This window comes from Fomitiporia mediterranea (assembly GCF_000271605.1).
Source record: "Fomitiporia mediterranea MF3/22 unplaced genomic scaffold FOMMEscaffold_5, whole genome shotgun sequence".
Taxonomy (NCBI): Eukaryota; Fungi; Basidiomycota; class Agaricomycetes; order Hymenochaetales; family Hymenochaetaceae; genus Fomitiporia; species Fomitiporia mediterranea.
The window spans coordinates 1,293,276-1,305,288 of NW_006760390.1; the positions used below are offsets into that span (position 1 = coordinate 1,293,276).

The window sequence follows — 12,013 nt, forward strand, 5'->3', positions numbered from 1 at the left end:
GTCCTTCTTGGCTGCGTTGCGGAAGAACCCAGAGCACAAGGCTCTACGGACACGGTTGTAGTCTCGACCGGCGGAGAGGATATCGTGCTTGTACCTGAGAACTAGATCAGCATATGAAATTCGGGAAGTGAGTGGCGGCCAGCTTACCTGTCCATAATACCGAGAAGCTGCTTTCGTACATCTTGTGCACGACGCATGCTTCTGGCTTGAATGAAATTTTCATAACACCATGGATTCGAGAACTTGCTCGCTTTCCATCCGTTGTATACGGCGAGAAGAGTGAGGTGGTCTCCCTCTGGCTGATGGAACTTCGCCTTTTTTGAATCTGCCTGAGCCTGCTTTTCTTTCGGCCGATAGAACACGTTTTGTACGGACAACATAGCAACAATGGTTAAGATCTCCTCTGAACATCCATATTCAACCGAGGCGATTAGCATCTTAGCTGATGGCGGTTCCATTGGGAAGTCGGCCATCTTGCGACCCAACCTAGTAAGCAACCCCTCGTCATCCAAAGCGGACAGTGCGTAAAGTTGCTCTAACGCTGTGAGAAGCGTCTGCGCAGGTGGAGGGTCCATGAAGTCGAAGTTGAGAAGATCGTTTACGCCCATAGCCTTTAGTATAAGGATGGTGTGCGACAAGTTGGAACGCTGAATTTCGGGAATGGGATTTGGCAACATCTCATTTCGATATGCAACCTCGGTATAAAGACGGTAGCATTTGCCAGGACCGGTACGCCCGGCTCGACCAGCTCGTTGACGGGCTTGCGCTTGCGAGATGGGCTATTCGATATCTATCAGAAAAATGACGTTCTTTGCAGATAAAGATATACATACTGTCACCACCAGCGAGTCCATTCCCAAACGAGGATCATATGCATTCTGTTTCACAAAGCCAGGATCGATAACGTAGTATATGCCGTCGATCGTAATACTCGTCTCTGCGTAATTCGTCGCAATGACAACCTTCCTCGCACCAGGTGGGGCAGGATCAAAAATCCGCGATTGCATTTCTGACGGAAGTGCAGAATACACCGGAAGAATAATAAGTTCGGGGACCTGAGGACCGAGTGCCTTCATCCGCTCATAAAGGATCTCGCAAGATGTGTCGATTTCCTCCTGACCCGTCAAAAACAGCAAAATATCACCTGGTGGTTCTGATAGGTGAATTTGCATGATCGTGATTAGGGACGCGTCGAGATAGTCTGACTCGGGTTCCTTAGTGTAGAGAATCTCGACCGGGTATGTCCGACCAGGAATCGAGAAAATCGGACATTCAAAGAAGTATTTTGAGAATTTTTCAGCATCTAATGTTGCAGATGTGACGATTAGCTTCAAGTCCGGACGTCTTCGAACTGCCTCTATTGCAAATGTCAGTAAATGCATATAGCCAATGGAAAAGCAAATACATGTACTCTTTAGAAGTCCAAAAAGAACATCAGTAGCGATGGTACGTTCGTGTGCCTCGTCCAACATAATCACGGAATAGCCAGAAACGTCTGGGTCCAACAGACATTCTCGTTGCAGCATACCGTCTGTCATGTACTTGATTTTCGTTTCCGGAGAGGTGCAGTCTTCGAAACGAATAGTATAGCCGACTTCTTGACCAAGTCGACAGCCAACTTCTTCAGCTACGCGCTTTGCCACCGACATCGCTGCAACACGACGCGGCTGGGTGCAACCAATTTTACCTCTATCGGCATAGCCACTTTCGGCGAGATACTGAGTCATTTGGGTAGTCTTTCCCGAGCCCGTGTCTCCGACGACAATGAGCACTTGGTGCTATAAAACAGAACTTCAGCATATCTAGTTTTTTTCGGAAGAGAAGGCATACGTACATCACGAATGGCTTGCAACAATGGTTCACGAAGTTTGTAGATAGGCAATGCCTTTCGCTGATCTTGTATGCTCAAGCTCGTTATTTTGCCGAACGTCGTTGCTTTGTTGAAAGTTGCCGCCTTCCATTGAGGTACCTCCTGAGCCTTTTGGCCCATCAGATTACCCTTGAGATCCTGAGCGAAAATCTTCTCTTGCTGAGAAGCCATAGGATCAAGCCAAGGGGCATTGAAGTCGCGTGCTTCAGAATCCGCTTCTTCGTTTATTTCTTGTTGACGAAGCTCTCTGCGCTCCTTTGCAAGCGATGTACCGGCTAGCGCTGCACGATTTAGTGAACCATCAGGAGCTTTTACGATTTTCACTGGACTGAGGTCAAGCGTCTGCTTAGTCTGTCCAGCCAAGAATGATGGTTCGTCCTCGCGAACCTCCACGTCAAGTTCTTCCTCAACCTCTGCTTTCGCCATCGGCGAGTTGAACTCCTCGTCCAAGTCCGGGTACTCCGATGCATCAATGACACCAGACGATATTAATTGTTTGATTTCCCAGCGCTCTGGCGACGTTAAACGCTTGGCCGAACGTATAGGAGGTCCGCTATCTGCAGCCTGCTGTGCACCGAGCGGAAGTGCATTCGCCCCTGAGGAAGCTCTTGCAGCATGAAGACGTTGCTCCTCTGCAAGCTCAGCTTCGGACTTTATTCGCAAATGAGGTGTCAAATCCCTGCCCGTTGTCTGATCCACATCCTTCATGGAAAGACTAATACGACTCCCGGCGACACTCATCACTTTCACTTTGACGGGCTGTCCTCGGCTCAAAAGGTCGGACGCCGAGTTGGCACGCCCGCCTTGCTGTATTGCAGAAACATGCACAAGTCCTTTGAAAAGTTAGAAAATCAAGGGCGGGAAGTGAGAGGAAGTATCACTCACCTTCAACTCGACCAGCCACGCCTTCTAAGGTTACGAAAGCGCCAAAATCTTTCAAGCCAGAAACACGCCCATTATAGATTTTATAAAGTACGGGTCGGTCATCCAACTGCGTACGGCCTCGTCTATCCGTATTTCTGTCATCAAATCTGTCGTTCCTTCTTCCCCGAGGTGGACTCCTACTGCTTCTTCGTGGAGAACGAGAGCGACTCCTCCGCTGTCGCTTTGCCACGGGTTCTTCTTCGGCAACACTCAAAGTGGCTTTCTTCTTCTGAACACCCTCCAATTGCGCCATCATATCATCCACTTCCTTCATGAACACATCCTTCTCTTCCACGGATGGTTGCCAGTCGTGATCGGGCAATGCCAGACCAGGGAACAATCGACGCTTTTTCTCCTTCTCGTCAATAACACCATCCTTCTGCTTTCCATTTGTCGCACCATTTGTAGCTGCGCCTTTTCGTTTGTGCTTTGGGTGCATGCTGAGGATGAGCCGATCGATGTTCTCAACGAAGGATTCGGGAAAGTCGGCTCCAGTATCCTTGAGCTTCTGCTTGAAGTCTGGCAATGATTTTGACTCATCGTGCAGAGAGATAACGAATTCCGCTAGAGTTTTGTCGTTGATACCGGTATAGTTGAGCACTTCTTGCGTGATTTTGGCGACCAGAGAAAGCAGCTCGAGATTGTACAAGTCGTCCGCCATGACGAAGTCTTCGAGTCACTTCTCGTCACAAGTGCTATACGTCTAAGTGAATGACCGGCGATTCGTCAAAGCCTCTGCAGGTAACGTTGGACCTACAAATATCAGGCACTGCCGAAAACGAAGAGATGATGGTAAACGGGGTGAAAGAGGGTTAAGAGTAAGTTGAAGTGTTGGTGAGATGCAGCAATTCGAGAGGTCATGTGACGCTCACACAGAAATTTCGAAATTCAGGTCTTGTTGTTCCTTGACTCCTCTGTGCTGTACGGACAACATACATGGCAGGTCTTGCAAACTCAGAGTAAGTAGTGGTTCTAATAGACTACCTGTATTCGTTCCTTACCATCATTCTAGCATAGATATCGCCACAAGAGGGGCAGACCAATTCGTCTACGTCTATTATGCGGCATACGACAGCAAGGATAGAATCCAGAGTGTACCCAAATTCTACAGGCAAACATCCTCTGTGGTATGGAACGGGAACCCTGTACAGGGAGACACCGGTGTGAGGGAGCTAATGGAGAAGATACCACCAAGCAAGCATGAGATACAGTCCTTTGACTGCCACCCCATTCCTAGTAAGCATTGTTGGCCCTTCTTGGTTCAATAATTCAGGTCACCCATCCACTGAAAGATACATCGCCGCCGTCGCTTCTGGTGACTGTATCTGGGACTGTCGTGCATGGCAGAGCGGCAGTAGCCTTGACTCACCCGACAGCAAGCAAGTCTGTAGATGACCAGCCCCGCATATTTGCCCAGACGTTTATGCTCGTCCCAGACAGCGACAATGCTGCACCTGGAGGCGATGCGAGCAGCTCGCAAGTCAAATATTATGTGTTGAGCGATGATATGAGATTTGTAGGATGAAACTCGAGTTAAAAGCATTCATGACGCATGTATCTTAGATTATTATTTACACACCCGTAGTGCACGCCTTAGACACGAGCTGCTGCATTTATGAATGTAAAATGAATTTGTTCAACTATGCGTACGTATGAACGGGACAAAATGCCAACGTGTGAACTCAGAACTTGTCCATTACCTTCATGTCCTCGTCTAGCATACGCGTCCTGACATTCAATTGTTGGTCGGCATTCTTCACTTTCTCGTCGTGTAGTATAGCGCTGATATTTCCGGCTCAGGGGCCTCAAATATGTTGCGAAGAAACGCGTAGAGCGCATCCGAGCTATTGCATCGGCCCTGGCTCAATCTGACCACGACATCATTGCACTTCAAGAACTTTGGGTATACTCAGACTTCGAACATGTTCGAGCAAGCGTGGAGAAACGCCTACCGTATGCAAAGTTCTTCTACAGGTGAGACTACTGTGCCGTGATTCTAGACATCCCGTACTGATGCAGTGTGCAGTGGTGCTCTCGGAGCGGGTCTTGCTATTTTCTCTTGTTTTCCTATCTTGACCGCGTCCATCTATCCCTACTCGCTCAATGGGCACCCAGTCGATGTCGGGGCTGGAGACTGGATGGTAGGAAAGGCTGCTGCGAGCGTGTTAATCCAGCACCCGGTTCTTGGAGAGGTCGAGGTTTTCAATACTCATGTCTGTCTGTCCACTTCACTTTATGTTATTACCTGCTGAAATCCGGGGATATAGCTCTTCGCAAAGGGGGCGGAAATGGCACCAGAGCACATTCGAGCTCATAGGCTGGTGAATGCATGGGAGTTTGCGAAGCTTGCCCGTAACTCAGCCTCTCTTGGACGTTATGTCATTGCGGTAGGTTATCGTTGTCCTCGGGTGATAGCTTCATTTAGGTTAATTCATCTTCGGTTTCTAGCTAGGTGATTTCAATGGCATCCCACAATCCCTGCCTATGAAGATTGTCCGTGACCATGCCGAGTTGACTGATGCGTGGTTACAATCGCATGCCGCGCCCACAGAAGTGTCTACGAGCGGTCTCACTCCCAAGACTGCGATTGAACGATTCGGTATAACAGCAGACTCGCCTCTGAATTCGTACTCCGCTGGGAAAGACCTTGAGCCTTTCGTGAAGAAGACATTCGGCAAGCGCTTGGATTATGTTTTCTTCCGCCAGCCAGTAGAAAGGTACATGTCCGAACGACCAACGCTGAAATGCTCGCACTCTCAAGTGGTATTCACGGACAGGGTACCAGATCGCACGTTTTCCTTCTCCGATCACTTTGGACTCGAGGCAACCATCGACATCGTCGCTCCGTACGAAAGCGAACCTACAGCACGTACACCGCGTTCATCTCGTTTATCTCCTCTTACCGACGAGATAATCGCAACATTTATTCAAGCGTTGACGGTCTACTACCGCCTCACTCAATCGCGTTCGCGCATCGAGTTGACCATATTTGCGACAAGTGTTGTTGTGCTTATTGGTTTATGTGTTAGCTCGCCTTGGTTTACGGCTTCTTGGATCACGCCCATCCTCGTTCTGGTCACCATTTTGCTTGCATGGTTAGGCACGACGATGCTCTATGCAGGGTTTATTTACGGAAATTGGGAGCGCAGAGCGCTCATGAACGTGATAGAGGAACTAGAGCTGATTAAACGTGCAAATTCAGGGCGACTCAGCCCGTCTACATCGCTGTCATGATCACTTATTCCTGGAATTCCTTTCCACAAGTAGAGGTACTCGTTAAGGACAACATAGCATATTTTGCAGTTAATACTTTCGTTACACGTAGTGGCTACAAGATGGTATCAAGAAAAAGAGTCAAATATCAAAATACACACAATCTATGAGCATATTATGGTCGTATATTATTAGGTCCAGATGCAGAAACGTAAGTCAGAGGCCGGTCTGATGGGCTCGAAGAGGCCCATTGCTGGCATAACGACGATATATCTGGATGACTTAATGCACGGTTCCTCGTTCGTATTGATGGGGCGGGAGTGGGAGTAAGGAAAGTTGGTGATTGTAATCCGGTTGCGTGTCGATGGTGATTGCGAGTACGGGGATTGGCATCTTCCTTCGGGGTAGCAGCTTCCTTCGGAGTAGCGTCGCCCTCCTCTCGTACTGGTGTAAAGGCAAATCTGCGGTGTAACGACGATGTCCAGCTACGCTTAGCTGATGGCTCCGCGGGGCGCTCCTCGACTGTCTTTGGAGGTCCGCCGTTGACTTTAGTCGCATGCTCAGCGGCTTTGCTCTCACTTGGTGCACCATTCGCATGGTTAGTTTCGCGCGACGACATTTCAAGTCGCTCTTCTGTCACGGCCGAACCATTAGCTTTGACCTGCCGCGTCCGCTTGTTCGCAGTCTGCTCTCTAAGTTCATCTTGAGTCGTCTGCTCTAGGTATTGCGGTGAACGTCGCTGGAGTACTGGTAGTTCGTTCATAACAAAGTCTCGGCAAGCTTGATATGCTCTGGTAGAAGTTTCTAAGAAAGGGAATTGCTGGAAAACGTGGACCTAAAGAAGAGCTATTCATTGTCTGTTACCAAGACACTATGTGCAACAAAACTTACGGCATCTTCATACAATTCATATCGTACCTGCACACCCGCCAAACGAGCCTTGTGTGCAAGCAACGTTGCTTCATCACGAAGTACTTCGGAATCACCAGCTTGAATTAATAATGGGGGAAGGCCACGGAGGTCGCCGAACAATGGACTTGCATATGGGTGTGCAACCAGCTTCTCTAGATCCTCACCGAGATAGCACGATATAGGGTTTAAATGATCACCGGGTTTTGGCGGAGGAATAATGTCGTATGCAGCGTTTGTATCCCAAGAATCACAGCTCATTGTGAGGTCTATTGGCATATATCAGGACCGTTTGAAATAATACATAATGAATAAAATGCTACTTACCAACCCATGGCGACATGAGAATTGCTCCTGCAGGAGAAGGGTATTCGTTGTCCCGAAGATACATCAATAATGCCAGGCAAAGCGCTCCACCAGCAGAATCGCCTGCAAGTAAAATATTCTCCGGGGGAATTCTGAGGTCTAGCAATCTCATATATGCGCTGACGGCATCATGTATTTGCCCTGGGAATTGGACCTCAGGAGCCAACCGGTAATCGACAGCTGAAGAAACGTATGAGTTACAGAAGGCATGCAGTAGTCCTTGACGTACCAAAAAGACGCGACTCCGTGTACTTTGCAAGTTGAATCGTAAGTTGTCGATGAGTGGCAGCGGAGAACATATAATATGCGCCTTTTGGGAGTTATTTAAGACAACCAAGGGGAAGAAGAACATATACTTGCCTCCATGTAGATAAAGAATTACTCGATCCTTTCGCCTAGGAGCCTTGTCTGGTGGCGAAGGTTTGCTATCAACGGAGCTCCTAGTGGCCTTCCACTCCGCCTGTAGTTTCTTCCATAGCTTTCTCCCAACCACCCATTCGCCAGACAGCTCTCGTTTTCCATCTTCACGATGGTCAACTTCGGATAGAATCCCTCGCAACTTGCGTCTGCGAATAGCGAAGGAAACTGGCGTTACCATTGCGTCTGATGGAAGAGGCGCATATCCGACCATGTTGATTAATCGCCGCAAAGTGGGCTATCACCCAATATTTGTGAGTATGGTCAAGAAAAAGCCACAAAAGCATAGAGGGCGCGTACAACGTCTGTTAAATGAGAATGGTCGCCGACATTCTGCATTATACTGGTAACGAACGTCATCTCCCAACCCCAACTCTTCTTCCTCGGTCCCCACATATAATGCGTCAGGAACGCGAAGAAGACAGCAAAGGCTTACAGTATATTATTTTAGTCTTGGACACTAAAGTCGAGGGAAATTACTCACTTTTCCCAATTACAAATACCACATATCTCCAAAAGTCAAAAAAGCCCAGGTTCTGCCGCTGACGTTGCTTAATGGATGGGCGGACTCTCGCCGAAGGAGGTAGGGTATAATCAGCTCCCTCAAAGTGCCGGAGTAACTCAAAGGTATCCCGAGCTAGATCATCGCTGGTCCGTTTAGTCTTGTCGACGGTAGGCTCGTCCTTTGACGTGAAGGACCAGGGCAGCACGGACTTGAACATGAGCGTAGCAGCACACACACACGCACACACTGTCCAGGTAGTCTCTTCGCTGAGGCACCTCCTAATATACGGTCTGCTACGATGCTACCTAGCAGGGCATTATTGAGGAGGTGATGGTTAGTATCCTCGTTGGGGTGTATGCCGTGCAGAGGCGCGGGGAAGAAGCACGTGAATATGGAGCTATGTTTGGCCATGCATCTTTGTTTACTCAAACTCCAATACATTCGGACTCTATTCTTCTTACACAAAATTCTGAAATGCTCGCGAGAAAATTGCCCATGAATTGTTTGAGTATCTCCAATGCTACATGTGTGCCTGAATCAAACACTAATCAAACAGTACAGTCCTAGAGCCATGCACAAAGGAAGATGGGATACGCTAATCTTCAGTAGTCGTCACCTCTGCTAACCACTTCCTTAACGGTCGGCCGCAGCAAAATGGTATGCTCCTGAATACGGAAGCATACTAATCAGTAATCCCCAAAATACGCCACCATTGAAAATCGCTCACAAATTGTGCAGTCATTGAGCCCCTCTGGTCGCATAAGGGTGGGTAATTCTGGACAACGCCCTGCTGGACGAGGTGGTTCAACTAAAAGAATGGTGATTGGTTAAGTAAGAAGTATGAGAAAAATAGAGGAGCCTTACAGCTAAAAGGTATTTGGTCTCCCCAGCACGGTCCAGATACCGCCGGCAGAAGGGTAGTGATCCAAAGTTCTTGTTGATAGACCTCAATAATGATTTGGCAGAAGATAATCTAAACGGGATATAAGCTTTTTTCCCCTGTCGAGCATGTGGTTGTACGCACCGCAAGGGGACATTGGGAGCATCAACTTTTCTTGCATAGTGGGAACAATCGCCCTGTAACATGCTCTAAGCAAATGTTATGCCGTATTGGAGACATGCACTAACAGATTCGACAACATGCCCACGTCCTGTTGATCCAAACGTCTCAATAGCGAAGTATTCCCCTTCCTCCATTTTCGTTGGGTCATCGTTTTTAACTAGAAGGACGGATTTTCCTCCATGTATTTGGTAAGGGTTAATGGAATGGCCACTGAGATTCCCAATGACTTTTACTAGAGAGCAATCAGAAGATCAGAGAAATTTGGAAGCCTCGAGACGAACCTCGCTTCGTTTCTCCGTTGACTTCCACCTCGTAGGATTCCATTGTCTCTTGGATTGCGGTACCGACTTCTCCGAGTCGAACATCAATACCAGATTCCTAATGCAAAATGAGAAACAAGGTCGTATAAGACTGTATCAGCATACACGGATCCCAGTATTAGTTGCGTCTTTGACGGCTTCCACAAGATTGTTGTATGTCGGCTCCCAGGTAAGGGTGAATGCAGAGTCACAAATCCTCCCATTCACGTGAACGCCAATATCGACCTTCAAAACGTCTCCCTGCTGTAAGACTAGTGTTGCACTCAAAAACGATACTTCAGTGTATAGTGTCGTAATGCATACCCGTAGTGTCCCCAGCATTTGGAGTGTAATGCGCAGCGCAGTTGTTGAGACTAACTCCAGTAGGGAAGCCAATGCCACTTGAAAGGCCATCCTCCTCTACCAATGCTCGTGTGCAATCCTCGATGCTTTCCGCAATTTCTGTCATCGACATTCCAGGCTTAATATGTTTACGGGCATATTGGCGGGCTTGTCTGTGCACTTCCGCTGCACGTCGAATGTTCTGATAAGTAACTTCCGGATCTTCCATAGCCAGGCGTTCGAGATGCCTCTTCTCCTCCGAAGTAGTCCGCCATTTGTTACTACCCTTGATGTCAGTATGTCGTTATATGCGTATAAAACTGCCGTAGCACGCACTCGTCTTTGTATTCCTGGATCTCGCCTTCCGGGTAGACGCCGTCTGGGAACAATTTCGACAGGCCGACGCGAGGGGGGTCAGACTGCTCGGCCTTCTTCTTTTTGGGTTTCTTCCGCTTCTTTTTCTTCTTGGCATCTCCTATAGAATGAGTTAATGAACGGAACAACAAGATTCGTGGCGGCGTTAGAGACCAACCTGTCGCATGGGGCTCAATGGCCGCCTCGTCCTCTACATCATCAGCGTCATCTTCGGCATCGGCAGTCTTGTGAGGGTCCTGGGTGGGCTCAGCACCAGCAAGTTTGTCGTCATCCGCCATCCAGTCCTCTGGCGTAGGTAGTGATCAGACGTAGAACACACGAAGATTTCAAACTTAGCATCAATGCAGTACTTTACTACTTACGTCATCAGCGCTGGACCGTCCTTTTGGGTCCAAAGTTACCACTTTTCGCGTCCACTCAAATAAAGTGTATTACTCACACCATCTAGTGGGCGACAAAATATGGTCCACACAAAAACTGAGTTAGGATATCTTAATATACAAGGTAAGGCTACGAGAGAAGGGAGTGGAAAAGGGAAAACTACATGTGCATAGAATACACGACTCGCCAGTCCAAAGGTAGGCCTGTGCAACTGTGCACCTAAGAGGAAGGATGGTTGTCCCAGACATATACATGTAACAAAGTCATCACTACGCCGTCCCACAAAATAGTATGCAGCAAGCTTAGCATTGCGTGCCGCTCGTTCCTGCGTTGTATTACAATTGCCCAAGAGACTGGGTGGCTCTATCAGCTTAGGAGTGAAGGTAATCAATATGCAATGCGGTACGAACCAATGAGCTCATCAAGTAGGTCTTGATAAGGTGGTACTTCGAGGAATCCGTACCGCGACTTAGGGAAACAGCGATTGGGGAACATAGTAGCAAGGGCTTCGTCGCTTCCTTCCCGGTACATCTAAAGGATCCCGATCCAGCCGTTAGCAGGTGTGTCTAAGGCTCACGCATAAAGCATAAGCATACCTTCAGCGCCCATACTCCAGCCTTCCATACAAAAGTTTGACCTTGCGCAACATAGCTGCTGGCGCTGTTCGAAATCAAATTTAACACTTCAAGCACAGCGAATTTATCTGGCACACATACAATGACAATCGAGGTATGAACCACCCTATCCGTTGCATGTAATCTTTGGTCAGAACGAAATCTTTGGGCAATGCTGACGATTCAAATCGGATTCTGTCTGGCTTGAAGGTGTTCAATTCCCATTCTGCTACCAGCACCTCCTGTGTATCCTTCGGGCCTCGACGAGTGATTTTTGTCCAGGTTCGCCATTTCAGCCAGCTCGTCGTTGAGTTTAACTCGTACTTTATGCCCAACGTTTCGCAGTCCAATGTCGTCCTTTTTGCATTATGGCGTTGAATGATGAACGCCGTACGATTTCCTATGGCGTCGCGTGTCCTTTGTAGTTTGGCAGAGGAGGAAGACTGGCCCTCAACATCATAAATCAGGTCGTCGGTGGTCGTAACTTTTGCTTTCTCGTCAGCCTGCATCTTTGGCAAGATGGGGGAGAGTGCATAGCCTGCGGCCCTGCGTCTTCTGCCCACCTGCTGTTAAATATGTGGATTGAGGGCCGTGTTCCTTTCTACATGGACTTAATATGAGCATCCAATAGCGGCTATTCATAGTGCTGCGCTTTGATTCGCCCAAGGAGAGTTTGACATGCCAAGAATGCAGTAATCCACCTCGATCTAACGCAATTAGCCAAGTCACCGTCGA

The 12,013-nt window shown here is 48.2% G+C and overlaps 4 protein-coding genes across 4 annotated transcripts; 2 read left to right on the plus strand and 2 right to left on the minus strand.

The window, feature by feature from the left end:
• The first annotated feature begins 3,722 nt into the window (after positions 1-3,722).
• Positions 3,723-4,386, plus strand: FOMMEDRAFT_106033 (NTF2-like protein). The gene is made up of 3 exons (XM_007265366.1): positions 3,723-3,753; positions 3,807-4,030; positions 4,087-4,386. The coding sequence occupies exons 1-3, from the start codon at positions 3,731-3,733 to the stop codon at positions 4,317-4,319; spliced, it is 480 nt and encodes a 159-aa protein (XP_007265428.1). The 5' UTR covers positions 3,723-3,730; the 3' UTR covers positions 4,320-4,386.
• A 112-nt stretch (positions 4,387-4,498) lies between these two features.
• FOMMEDRAFT_139968 (DNase I-like protein) lies at positions 4,499-6,166 on the plus strand (the record flags this gene model as incomplete). The annotated part of the gene is made up of 5 exons (XM_007265367.1): positions 4,499-4,539; positions 4,595-4,768; positions 4,821-5,007; positions 5,062-5,181; positions 5,243-6,166. 5 exons carry the CDS (start codon positions 4,499-4,501, stop codon positions 6,026-6,028), a joined length of 1,308 nt encoding a protein of 435 aa, XP_007265429.1. The 3' UTR covers positions 6,029-6,166.
• A 2,520-nt stretch (positions 6,167-8,686) lies between these two features.
• FOMMEDRAFT_139969 (peptidase M24A, methionine aminopeptidase) lies at positions 8,687-10,561 on the minus strand (the record flags this gene model as incomplete). Its single annotated transcript, XM_007265368.1, has 10 exons — positions 8,687-8,869; positions 8,932-9,012; positions 9,069-9,177; positions 9,229-9,281; positions 9,333-9,499; positions 9,549-9,645; positions 9,693-9,838; positions 9,891-10,189; positions 10,245-10,383; positions 10,441-10,561. 10 exons carry the CDS (start codon positions 10,559-10,561, stop codon positions 8,807-8,809), a joined length of 1,275 nt encoding a protein of 424 aa, XP_007265430.1. The 3' UTR covers positions 8,687-8,806.
• Positions 10,562-10,753: 192 nt separating this feature from the next.
• Positions 10,754-11,798, minus strand: FOMMEDRAFT_19180 (uncharacterized protein). The gene is made up of 4 exons (XM_007265369.1): positions 11,381-11,798; positions 11,261-11,324; positions 11,075-11,195; positions 10,754-11,017 (listed from the first exon to the last, which is right to left on the minus strand). The coding sequence occupies exons 1-4, from the start codon at positions 11,785-11,787 to the stop codon at positions 10,884-10,886; spliced, it is 726 nt and encodes a 241-aa protein (XP_007265431.1). The 5' UTR covers positions 11,788-11,798; the 3' UTR covers positions 10,754-10,883.
• Between the last annotated feature and the right edge of the window lie 215 nt (positions 11,799-12,013).